Source organism: Maylandia zebra, linkage group LG1, assembly GCF_041146795.1.
Source record: "Maylandia zebra isolate NMK-2024a linkage group LG1, Mzebra_GT3a, whole genome shotgun sequence".
NCBI classification, from domain to species: Eukaryota; Metazoa; Chordata; class Actinopteri; order Cichliformes; family Cichlidae; genus Maylandia; species Maylandia zebra.
Genome location: NC_135167.1, coordinates 8916785 through 8929534, shown reverse-complemented (window position 1 = coordinate 8929534; position 12750 = coordinate 8916785). Strand labels below are relative to the sequence as shown.

The following is a 12750-nucleotide window of genomic DNA, read 5'->3' as shown; positions in this document are numbered from 1 at the left end:
GGCATAACTGATCTCATTTAACAAGCAATTCCCTCTGTAGATAAATACAAGATTGAAACATGTTTTCATGCAGAAAGTGTGACGCATTGCTTTAGATTGCAAGGTCAGTCAGTGCAACAGTATCCAAAAAAGCAATACTCAGCATGATAATCTGCGTGTCTGGTTTCACCCACAGTACTCTGGTTTCCAGCAGACGGCTGAGAAGTGCTTTGTGTGTGGTCACCTCATCATGGAGATGGTAAGAGCCTTGAGCAACGAAGACCTTTTTTTCCTTATCAACCACGTTTTTAATAAAAATCATTAATCTGATTCAGCAATTAAGCATGCTGCTGTGTTTTCACAACCGTTAGAGGAGAACAGAGAATTTTTACTTTACATATTTAACAAAGAATTTTAAAGAAGATACAGATAAAAAAGATGTAGTGTTGTATAATCCAGTATTTTTCCAAGATATAATTTCCTTCACTCATACATATATCTATAGCTACATCAATTTTTCTCCAAGATAAAGTTATCATCTTTTTGTCCTGCAGGAGTCCAAAGTCAATTATATTTGAGACCTTCACTCCAGCAATCTCACATACTGTCTGAATAACCCTATTCCAATAAAAAATTGGACAGCCCTTTAGAGAGTGTAACCCTTTCTCTGCCTATTATGTCCTACTGCATGTCCATACCTGTTATTTAAGTCCTATATAAGAACTATTATTATCTTCTATTTTCTTCTCTATTTTTTTCTGTGTGGGAGTTTAGATCCTCCAGGCACTAGGCAAGTCCTACCATCCCGGCTGTTTCCGCTGTGTTGTGTGTAAGGAGGGTCTAGATGGAGTGCCTTTCACTGTGGACGTTGAGAACAACATCTACTGTGTCAAAGACTACCACACGTAAGAAGACGATCGTTTTTGTAAACAAACAGCTCAGCACGTAAAAGTAATGTTTGGCACAAAGAAGCAGTCTGTCTCAGTCTGCCAGGTGTCACGGGGGTACGCCACACCCTCCTGTTTGTTTAATTATTGTCCTGGTATTTACAACCACAATTCCAAAAAAGTTGGGATGAAAACAGAAAGCCACGATTTGCAATTCTCATAAACTCATATTTAATTATCATGTCACATGTTTAAATTGAAATATTTAATTATTTCGTGATAAATATTACATCAATTTGAATTTAATGGCAAGAGCAATCATTTGTTGCGCCCATCCCATCTGTTGTTGGTACACAGTGATAAACATGGCCTCGTCCTAAGTTTTTTGAGATGTGTTGCTGCCAGCAAATGAAAAATGAGCCAATTTTTTTCCCTTAAAGTGGTAGATTTTCTCAGCTTGAGCCATTGATATGTTTTCTGTTCTATTGTGAGTAAAATATAGGTTTGTGAGATTTGTATTGCATTCTGTTTTTGTTTACATTTTAAACAGCATCCAAAAATTGGGTATGAATGTGTATTATATGTCTAAAAACAACTTTTAGATTTAGTTGAGTTAAACACAAGGTTGACGATTTTTTTTCCATTACAGGGTTTTTGCCCCCAAGTGTGCCTCATGTAACCAGCCCATCCTTCCAGCCCAGGTAACGAGCAAAACAATATTACATCTTGCCGTTTTTGAGTGTTACTGATGACTTTGGTTGGACTCAGAGACCAGAATTTGACATTAATCATGTGAACGTCGGGTGTATTTGCAAAAAGGCTCATTCATGTAACTAATTTTTTCCGAATCTATGTAAAAGAGGTGGCAAAATCTAATCTGGGATCAAGAACGGCAATAAGAGATGCTGCTACAACTCAGATACCAACCGGGAGCAGGTGTCCAAGCTCAGATTCACAAACATTTACAGCGTGATTTTTCCCCCCTGGGATCTTTGTCAGAGTGTTGAGGTTTTCTGTAACATCCCAACGTGTCTGAGGGAGAACATTCACCACAACTGACCCAAACTGCACCTTCACATAGAACAACCTAATTCTCACTCATCACTCACTTTCTCACCAGATTTGACTGTCTTCATTTACATCTGCATTCTCAAAAATTCAACTTGAAGAGTCGCCCTTCTGACACACTCAAGGAGATCCACTACACCCACTGCAGATTCAAACGAGCACAAAGTCAGAATATAACTTCCCAAAGCAATCGAAAAATAACAGCTCCACATAGCGGCGCCCTGTGAGGGAAGAATCGTCCGATTTTCTTTTTCATTGAATTTTTCATGGATTTTCTTTTTAATGATCTCTTACTAGCACACAATCACCAACAGGGAGATGCTTACAGAAAAAATGTACAAAAACCAAAGCAAACAAAAGCTTTTGCTTTGAAGGTGAAAATAAAAGCCAATATGTTTTAGATAAAAGTAGAATGAATGAATCAAAAATTAATAATAAAAGCTGCAGGGCTCAAACATCAAACTCATCACTTTCTGTGTGTTTGTCTCCACAGGGCTCTGAGGAAACTATTCGCGTTGTTTCTATGGACAAGGACTACCACGTGGAGTGCTACCATTGTGAGGTGAGTCACTTCGACTGCGTACACTGACTGTAGTCTCTCTTTCTCACACACACTTCACAAGGTATGAGTAAGAGTGATCTGCCATGCCTGGGATTTGATTAGAGTGAATTAAGCATCACTGTGCGTGATTCAACTTTTGAGGCGGTTGAAATTATAAAAACACACACAAGGACATATTTGCACACTACTTTAGCACACACACACACACACTAACACACGTGCACATCTGCTTAGTCCCGTAAACACAGTGAACTGTGGTAAGATCTCCAAATCGTGGGATAAGAATAGACTCACTGTTTTCTACCAACGAGTGTGAATCACTGCTCTTGTGGAATGAATGAGACACAGACAGGGGAAAAAAAACATACTGATGGATATCAACCAAAGGTTACAGCTCAATATGTGACTCATTGACAAAGCGCATTGCAGCTCGGCTGGGGGCTTGCTGCTTAAACCCAGCTTCTGACATCTCAGTCATCCTGTCGCTCAACTTGGCTGCTAGATTTTTTTTTTAGTTCAAGTGTGCCATGAATGTTTAGTGAAACAAATAAACATTTCACGCCTCCCTGCAGCGATTGAGCAGGGGTTTTTTTCTAAATCGTGAGATCATTTTTACTATCCCCTGAGCAGGATACAACTTGCATATGTCTGAATGGCTGAGGTTCCGCTTCATAGAAATGCATCAGATCGTTATATAAGCAGCGGGTAATCATTCAGTGGAGCTCTGAATGGGGGGTGAGAGGGAGGCTTATGGACAGGAAGGGTAAAGTCTGCAGTTGAATCATTCTGAAGATGGTAAATAATTACATATTGAGGGGAAAAAAACATGTTTTTTCTGTAATGCTGTAACACGACAGTTGGATTTTTGAAAATACAGCGAGAATCACATTGATGCACAGTGAAAATTCATTTATAATATGTACATTTTTAAGCTGTTTATCCGGTTTTAAATCACCTGAGTGGTTAGCAGTCAGTTTATGTAATCCCTCCAACATGGTCAGGGTCCACATCGGGGTCTCGTCGTGTCAGCCATGCGCAGAATTCCTCTGCAGGCTCAGAGATCAGTGTGCTCATTCATCAAAGCATACAATTTGAACAGCCTCTATCCCCGTCTTTGGAGGCAGCTTTTCTCAAACCCACAGTTCCCTCTGGACATCTGAACTCTTCAAGGATAAACCCACTCACTGTCTATGATTTGTCTCAGAGTCAGCACCCTGTTTACAACGAGGGTCCAGAAAGACGCCCACACTGAAGTCACTGGCACAACTTGGTGTCACTAATTAGTTTTCTCATCTGTTCATTTTCTGCAAACAAGCCTGTTTCCCAAAATCTCAAATTATTTCTTTAAGGAAAGAAACTACAGGTAAAGACAGTAAAAATAATTAAAAACTAACTAATAACTTTACACTGAGCAAAGTACTTTTATATTGCAGGTGGCTTAATTTGTTGAAATCTGTTTTTGCTGTTATCAACAGGAAAAAAATACTTTCCCCCCCAAGTTTTTAAGAGTAAAATCTTCCATAAATGTGACTCTGAATGCTATTAAAACCTTCAGGATATAGACTGCTCCAAAAATTGAAAGTTTGGTAGCTATAGGTGGAGATTTTGGGCTTAAAATATAAGAAAGAAATCTGATTTTAAAGATATATGTTTGAAATTCAATATTTACTGGTTAAATATTGAAAGCTTATAATTATTACTTTAAAACCTCTCCAGTTACTTTGCATCGCAGGTCTACAGTTCACTATTTAAATATGCACAGCAGAAACCTGGATATTTGTTGTGAATCACTGGAACAGACAAGCTTAGAAATGAGTATATCAGAGGAACAGCTCAGGTCGAGATGGTTTGGACATGTGCAGAGAAGGGATGGTTGATATATCGGACAAAGGATTGAAGAAGATGAAGTTATCAGGCAAGTGGAAAATAGGAAGATCACAGAGAAGGTTGTGGATCATAAACATCTACTATTTTACTTAAAAAGACAAAAGGTGTTTGCTTACTCGTGCCAAGTAGTGCATGCACCCAAGAGATCCATGTGACAGTGGAAACGTCAGATGAAATTAGACAGTCTTTAAGCTGCAAGCTCACTTCTGAAAAGGTCGATGGGTAATTTGGGGTTTTTGTTCTGATCTGCAAAATGTACAGCCAGTAGTCAAAGTAGCACCATGTGTGCTGCCTCCGGCGTGCTCTGCCCAGGCAGCTCTCTCATCTAAACCACATTGCCAGCTTCGGTCTTTGAAGTACACTCTTTCCTGCTGTTTCCTCCTTTTGAAATCATCCCAACACAATTCTGCTGAAAATGTCTGAAGTTCATGTGTAAAATCTCAAATTAGCAAAAGGTAAATGCCTGACTGTATGATTGCTCCACCAGTCTGAGACATTTTGGAAGCAAAATAGCATAAAACCTCAAAATTTACCAGTGCATGTAAAATACATGTTTTATAGTGTCTAAATGGATTTTTATTAATATGTGTGAGCGTGATTATTAAATATATGTAATTATATTTATTTCAGGACTGCGGTCTCCAGTTAAATGATGAGGAAAGGCACCGCTGTTATCCACTGGAAGGCCACCTGCTCTGCCACGACTGCCACATCCTTCGGCTCCAGTCGCAGGTTCCTGCCCATGCGCCCCCCAGCTACCCTCTCCATGTCACTGAACTGTGATTGGGAGAACTAAGCTCCACATCCCAGGTGATCTGGGACACCAGCAGTGGGCAAAAAAAGGCCTGCACCCTCTTCAGCAGTTCCAGAGAAGCCTCTCTGTGGCCATCTGAGTTACTGCCCCCGTCCTCAGCTGGACAGCCAGTCCGTGGACTAACACACACAGTGCAGCTCCCACCACAAGCCCTGCTATTACATGCTAGGGTTGGGGAAAAGGGTCCCTCCCTTACCCTCCATTTGTGGTCCTTTCCATCCCCCTCCCCCTTGGGCGCCTAACCCTGAAAGTCAACACGCCAGCTCACCCAGAGGCCCCTGATGACGTCACACCTCCTGACCCCAGCACATTCATCAGAAAGAGGGTTTCTGGATTGGAGGAGAAAGCGCAAATTCAACTCTCTCCTTGCTTTCTCTCTCATCCTTTCTGTATCTTTCACTCTTATGCTTTGACTGAAGCAATTTACCACGTGAATTCACCAGTGCTGTCACATCTGAGAACGCTGCTGATGTTAGCGTCAGGAAGGCCGGGGAACGAGCCACTGCATTCCAGTGCTGGCTGGGCCGGACAGGCCCAACGAGTGGGCATGCCGTGCCTTCAGAGTGGGCTCTCCCCGTGTAGCTTCTAACACTGAAATGGAGTCCTGCTAAAGGCTATGCAATGGACACCCAGCATTCATGACACAGGGCTGTGATGAAAAACTGTCACCCTTGCACCACCTCGACATCACCGATGCAGAGTAGCACCACAAGCCCAGAGGACGGACTGACATTCCACTTAGAAGTCACAAGCAGTGTCTTAATTAATGATTATATGATGACAGAAAATTTTAGATGCACATAGATTGTCTTTTATATATGGATATATATTTTGCAGACATTTTCCACATCAGATCTTAGATGTAGATTCTTGTTTTGTTGTTTTCTTTTTAATGTTGCTGCGCTCATGGTAGAATCAGTCTAAAGCCTCGGAAGCTTTTGGTCTGTTGTATCATTTCTCCTCCAGGACACAGAGCCTCTTCATGCCTGTCAGAGATTCACAGGCTTTGTAGGAGCAGACCAGGATCAAATAGTATTTGCCTTCAGTTGTTTTGTCCCACTTTGTACACCCAGTGAAATGAGTTTCTTTTAGCCCTTACTCACCATAGAAAGCTTACAAATCAAGCATCGCATTAGTTCAGGCAGGCCTTGAAACTAGGCTTGGGTGCACTCTTCTTCTTCTTCTTCTCAGCTCACCGCCTTCTACAGATCCAATTAGCAAATCACATACAGGGTGCACTATTTAATAAGCTTTAGCCTGCATACAGGTACTACACACCTGCAAGTCACATTGCAACCCATCTCCATCACAGGAGATGGAGTTTCACGCTGGTGCTCTAAGGACAAGGGAGTCCCAGACCAGGCCAAATAGAAAATACTTCTTTTGGTCATGTGCTCCCTGACTGAACCAATGTTATCATTCTCTGTCTTTAACAGACAACAGATGAGCAGTCCCATCGCACAGATTGTATAGAGGCAGCTATACGTTGTAGTTAAATCCTACAAAATGTAAAACAAATATTAATCTTTATTTCAGACCCTTTTAAATTTATCTTCATGCCTTCTGTCATCACACCACAAGTCATCAAAGTTATATCATTAAGATTAAGACTTAGCTTAATCCTAACGTCTTAAGAGATTAGCCGGAGATAAGTCTTTAAATACAGAGGATTAGGGCTTTTGGTGCAACACTAAAGGACACTCAGCAGTCGCACAAGGCAGATGTCCACAGCTCACAGGAAAAATTCCAGCTGTGACTCACTGTTGGAGAAATTTCCAAAAATAAAGCATTCATTAGCTCTTTTTTATCTACAGTTCTCAAAGTGGGGTCTGAGGATCCCCAGGGGTCCGCAACCTATTGCTAAGTGGTCCTCAGAATAAATTCCTGTAAGTTAGAAAACTGAACTTCATTGTTTAAATTCACAGATATAGACTGGAACTATTTGCGCCAGTAAAAGCAGCATATTGGATCCATTATTTCCCTCCCACATTAGGTTGGGAAACATCATATCAGTCTGTCACCAGCTCTTACTTCTCTCAGGGTGCATTATAATGTTCCTGTTACTATTTAGCTTGGTGTATTAGACCGCTGGGTTGCTGGCGCGCATGGAGAAATATCAGCCCACAGCATCTGGTGACACTAAACACAATTAATCTGTTTAGGGTTTATAATATAGTGGTTGTGGAAAAAAATTTCCCCCAGTAAAAAAGTGTGAGAACTCCTTGTTTTAAACTATATAGGGTATATTCTTGGCTAAAGACAGTTTATTCAAACAGTTTTTAAAGCTACAAGACTGGGACAGTGTCGTTTTGATAGGCTGGTGATTGTCATGCAGGTAAGCATATATGATCATTTGTTTCAACCAGGAAGTAGCTGAATTTCCTTAAAAGAGAGACATAAAAGGCCACACTCTCTCTGCTACCATGGGTAAACCAAGCGGGTTAAAACAGACTGAACGCTTATCTACAAATACCTTTTGCTCCAGATCTGTTCAGGGCGCTGTTTCCTGATGTTTTTGCAGACTTTTTTTTTTTTTTTTAAATCACATCAGCACATCGTGCATTACTATGAGGAATCTCCACTTGTCCACATGCCTTAAGACAGAACAGGTTTGTTTGTGTGTCTTTCTCTGGTCTGCCATGAAGCCTGCTGTTGTGTTTCGAGAGGATGTACCTGAGAACACGGAGCTGCTGGTCCCACCTGTGTTCTTTAGGGAGTTCCACCCACACCCCCTTCTTTGATTGTGTGTGTGTGTGTTTGTGTGTGTGTGTGTGTGCATTGGCAGGCACTTATATGTATGTCTTTTAGTGAGTGATGTGCATATATATCTATACATATATGCAAAGGAAGACCAACACGAGACTTAAATATTTTAAACTAAAATTCCCAACCTTCTTCATTGGACTGTTATCAGTGTGTTTATTGAACTGGCAGTCTGTTGATCATTCCCTGATTATATTTAAAGCATTGTTTTTGTGAGGAAAGCTCTTAATTCTGAAAGAAATCCTGCACTTCTGCAGATGAACCCCAACAATATGAGCTTATTTGAAATAAGAGCAACTTGTCATAATTTCTAATATTGTGTGTGCGTGCATGCGTGTGTGTGTGTGTGTGTGTGTGTGTGTGTGTGTGTGTGTGTGTGTGTGTGTGTGCGTGCGTATTAGTGGCAGGGCCATGGCACATGCACCTCACTGTGTTTGCAGGGCTCAGCAGCATCCAGCACACTGATCCTTGCGCTCTCAAACCTGGTAATGATTGTGATGATGCTGTCTGTTCATTGCTTACCATATTCCGGATGTTTGTCTCTAATTGTTGGTGTTTGTTTGAACTTCTCTCTTGTACCATACTGGATCTCAAACATGTGAAGTTTACACATGTTCCAGCTAATGCTCCAGTAGCTCATACGTCAAACTTTGACCGTAGCACTTAAACTCCACCCGTCAAGTATGCAAACTTGAGTAAAACAATCACCAATTGTTACTTGCAAACACTGGCCGTGCTTTTATTCATACTGTAATACATGCAGGTCTGATTAAATACTACTGAATGTGTCCAAAACAGAGACTGAAGCATAGACTGAAGGCAGGGGTCACCACAGGCCGAAAGGGCTTTTTAATGTAACCTGATGTAATGAGATTCGTTTGAATGTAATAATGACTAGTACGTGTAAAAGAACAAAAGGACTGCATACTGTACGTGATTCATTCCCCCCGTATTTGATGTGTTTAACCTCAACTTTGTACAAGGGTTAAGTCATGTGTGCTATACTTGAAGAATGAGGCATTTTCTGAACTTTTGTGTTTTATCAACGACTTAACAAGCCCAGTTTATCCCCTTCAAAGATGTCTTAATTCGCTTGTTTAAAAGTACTACTTCAGTTTCTGCTGCATAGCACACAGGTAGTTACCCTGTACATAAAAAGGCTAGTTTATTTTATTTTATAATTCTGTCAAAAATCACTTGGAAAGAAAAGATATCTTCTCCTACTCGTAGTTCCAATAAGCACATCTGGATACCTGTCACACATCTTTTATATTGCTAAGTGTTTTGATTACCTAGATGGTTCATTTTAAAAAAGGAAACTAGATCTATTTATCTAAACATGAAAAAGTCTAAAGTTATTTAATGTATTAAAATCGGGACGTATCATTTAACTGTAGATGACATAATCTGCTTTTTCAATAAAGTGGTTTTGTAGCTAACTGCAAACGATTTCTGATGTTCGTTTTGTTTTATTCTCTGAATGTTATTTTAATCATAATTCAAGAATTATGTACACTCAGCATCTCTAATGCGATATGTTAGTTACACCTTGACAGTACCAGGGTGGCTGGATTTTGACATAATTACTTCTTTTTTTTTTTTTTTTTTTTTGCCTGTCCCGTTTGGCTCTTTTGCCATCAGAATTGTTGTCTAAAGGCAAAGAAAGATGCCCAACGGATTTACTTTACCAAATGGACCATCCCAGCCTTGCCGTAATGGTCCATTTGATTCACCTTTTATTGTTTATTTTATTTTCACTTACTGAATACGGGACAGACTTGACTGGGGGAAAGAAAGAGGGAAAGAGAAACAGCTGAGAAGAGGGACGGGGGAGAAGGGCAAAAAACAAAAACCAACAGAATGAGCAGGAAAAAAAATAAATAAATAAATAAATGCATATATCAATCACCTGGATCACCTGCTGAGAAAGAAAAAAGAAAACAAGCAGAAGAGAACAAGAGTAATAGAATAAACAGCATCACAATGATATATGGGAATATGACAGTAAATACTAAATATTAAACATTATTGTGCAGCACATAAGATCAACAGAACACAGTGTGCTTTGAGGTAGGAGCCAAAAAGGGTGTAGTTTGTGGGTGTGATCACCCGTGTGTACACCTGTGAGCATGGACGCGCTTGTTTTTTTAAAAGGTTCCTTCATGTAATGATCTGCTAGAGGGTGTGGGGGGGCCACAGCCCCGTCCTCCAGGGCATGAAGCAGGTATGGAGGAGATCAAAACTCCAGACATCCAGAGGCCCCCAGAACACAAGAGACCAAGGAAGACCAACAGAGGGGCAGCCGCGCCACTGTCCCAGAAAGAGCTGAGGAGAGTCCCAGATGAGGGCTCACTCAGCAGCCGCGGAGCAGAAGCCAGGGGGAGTTGCAGTGACGCGCCCGTGAGCTCCGCCGGCAGCCAGCCGTGCCTGAGTGACCGAGCCCCAGGCCGAGAGGCCGGGGGCACCCCACCTCCGAAGTGGCCCGAGCGAGCCCCAGGCTCCAGGCCCCGATAAGCGGCCGCCAAGGAGTGAGCCGGTGTGTACCTGGACGCCCATCCCCGGACACAAAGAACCACCAACGCACCGATGTCTGAGGGGGTCCGCCACTGGCAGGGGAAGTGGTGGTAGGGGGAGATAGGCCTCCAAACCTTGGAGGGCCTGAGATGTCCCCAGAGAGGTGGCGCCTGACACCCAACCTGACATATAGACACAGACATACAGGCACACACAGATACAAACATCCATTCCCACCCTCATGCTCTCATATGCACTTACTCCACACTCAACCAACGTGGAGACAGACATAAAGAGACGCTGTACACACGATCACACTCCCCAAGCGTACTCTACAAACCGGGTCTAGGTACCCTTGCCCCTGGAGGGGGACATAATTACTTCTTAATGATTCAGATTAAGCAAGGTGCTGGAAGCATTCCTCAGAGATTTTGCTCCATAACGACACGATAGCATCACACAGTTCCTGCAGAATTGTTGGCTGCACATCCAGGATTCAAATCTCCCGTTCCACCAAGCTCCAAAGGTGCTCAAAGGACATGATTTGAGCTTTGTGAGACAGCACCATATTCTGGTGGGAGTATGAGAAGATGGGTATACTGTAGTCATAAAGTTGTGGACAGGCTCAGCAACAATACTCCGGTTGACTGTGGTCAGCTGGTAGTGCAGCGCCCAGTGTGTGTCAAACTCTGTCTCTACTATACAAAGGTTAGATTTGTACTATCCAAATTAAGACCAGGCAGAATTTTTCCAACATTCAATTATCTGATTTTGATGAGTCTTTCCGAATTGTATCCTCAGTTTTGGATGGTTCTCTTTTTACCACGTTAAAGGAACAAGGGTGTGGTTAAAATCAGTTTAAAATCAGCTTCACTGAGTCCCACACTGACACTATTTATTTTCTGTAACATTCACTATGAGCCAAGTAATTACTGAAACAATGACTTGCCACTATTTGAACAAAATAAAATTAAAAAACTGCGGTATTTTATACTTTCCTGACTTGCCGCATGCATTGTGTTTTGCTTTTGTGTCATTCATATCTCTCGATGACCTCGTCCTCCTAATTGGCAATTTTTGGATCCATTTTATGGCAATTTACTGCCCACCAACTGATGCTTCTATCCATATCTCATCAAGCCTCATTGGTATTTCTGTTTTATTAATTCATCTTCATTTAAGTGAACATGTTGTATGGACTGCCCTCTTATCACATAGGCTACACTGTGAAAGAAAGAAGTGTCAAATGAGAACAGGACCTGAAGCAGAAGGCCTGACTAAAGCTGATAACCACTATTATGATTTCTGTTATTCTTGATTAGTTTTTTTTTTGTTTGTTTGTTTTCTTTATGTTCACCTAGATACTCTGTAGTCTCAGATCTCTCCTTCAATATCGACAAAGAGGGAGGAATTGTAGTTAAAGTAATAAAATGTGTGAAAATACAGATATATGATGGTTTTGTACACAGAAGCGAACGTAAAAAAATTTGGTGGACCAGCATGTTGTTAAGTGAAAAATTGTTTGGAGTTGACTACAAGCTGTTTCACCACAGTTGGACAATAAAACGGAGATGCAAACTTCTTCCAAAAGAAAGTCTTCACAGGCTGAAAAAAGGAGTTTATCCATCTTCTTGATGCATGCTCAATCATCCAGGTAGGTATATCCCCAAACGTTGATTCTGTTCATTTGGACGTAGCATTTTCAGCAGGAGAAACGCTACATCACTCATCCAAGTGACTTCTTCAGTCTCAGCTGACTGCAGGTTTCCCCAATCTTATAAACAGTACATTTGCATAATGACTGAAATTAGCACCACTGAAGGAACTGGTCATATCATATGACGCTGGTTTGAAGCCATTTACGTGAAAAGGGAAAGGAGGCCTAAGGGTACATCTTTCACCATATTACTATGCTGTGATTGCAGCCATTCCCCAACTCTCTGTGAATGGTACTCATGGCCATTGATCTGTGGTCTTTGATTAGTGGTTGTTGATCAATGGTCATGAGAATTTGCATAATTATGATAAAGGAACTGACCTCCCAGCCTATTGTTCCTTCAGTGGTGCTAGTTTCAGTCATTATGCAAATGCAGCTGAGACCGAAGAAGTCACTTGGATGAGTGACGAAACGTTTCTCCCACTAAAAACGTTACGTCCAGATGAACATAATCAACTTTTGGGGAGTGAATCCATCGATCCTGAGAATGGACTGAAAGTTGTTTGATCAATCTCCCAGCTATCATGCAGAACATGAACATCAGAAATATTTCTCTATT

The 12750-nt window shown here is 41.3% G+C and overlaps 1 protein-coding gene across 1 annotated transcript in view; it reads left to right on the top strand.

Annotated features, from left to right (window-relative positions):
* wtip (WT1 interacting protein) overlaps positions 1–9401 on the top strand; it is a 37815-nt gene extending 28414 nt beyond the window's left edge. Inside the window, exons 4-8 of the mRNA XM_004539708.4 lie at positions 176–238; positions 754–884; positions 1516–1567; positions 2428–2496; positions 5014–9401. Of these exons, the coding sequence (XP_004539765.2) occupies positions 176–238; positions 754–884; positions 1516–1567; positions 2428–2496; positions 5014–5166 (468 nt within the window). The 3' untranslated portion in view covers positions 5167–9401. The remainder of the gene's footprint in view (positions 1–175; positions 239–753; positions 885–1515; positions 1568–2427; positions 2497–5013) is intronic.
* The last annotated feature ends 3349 nt before the right edge of the window (positions 9402–12750 follow it).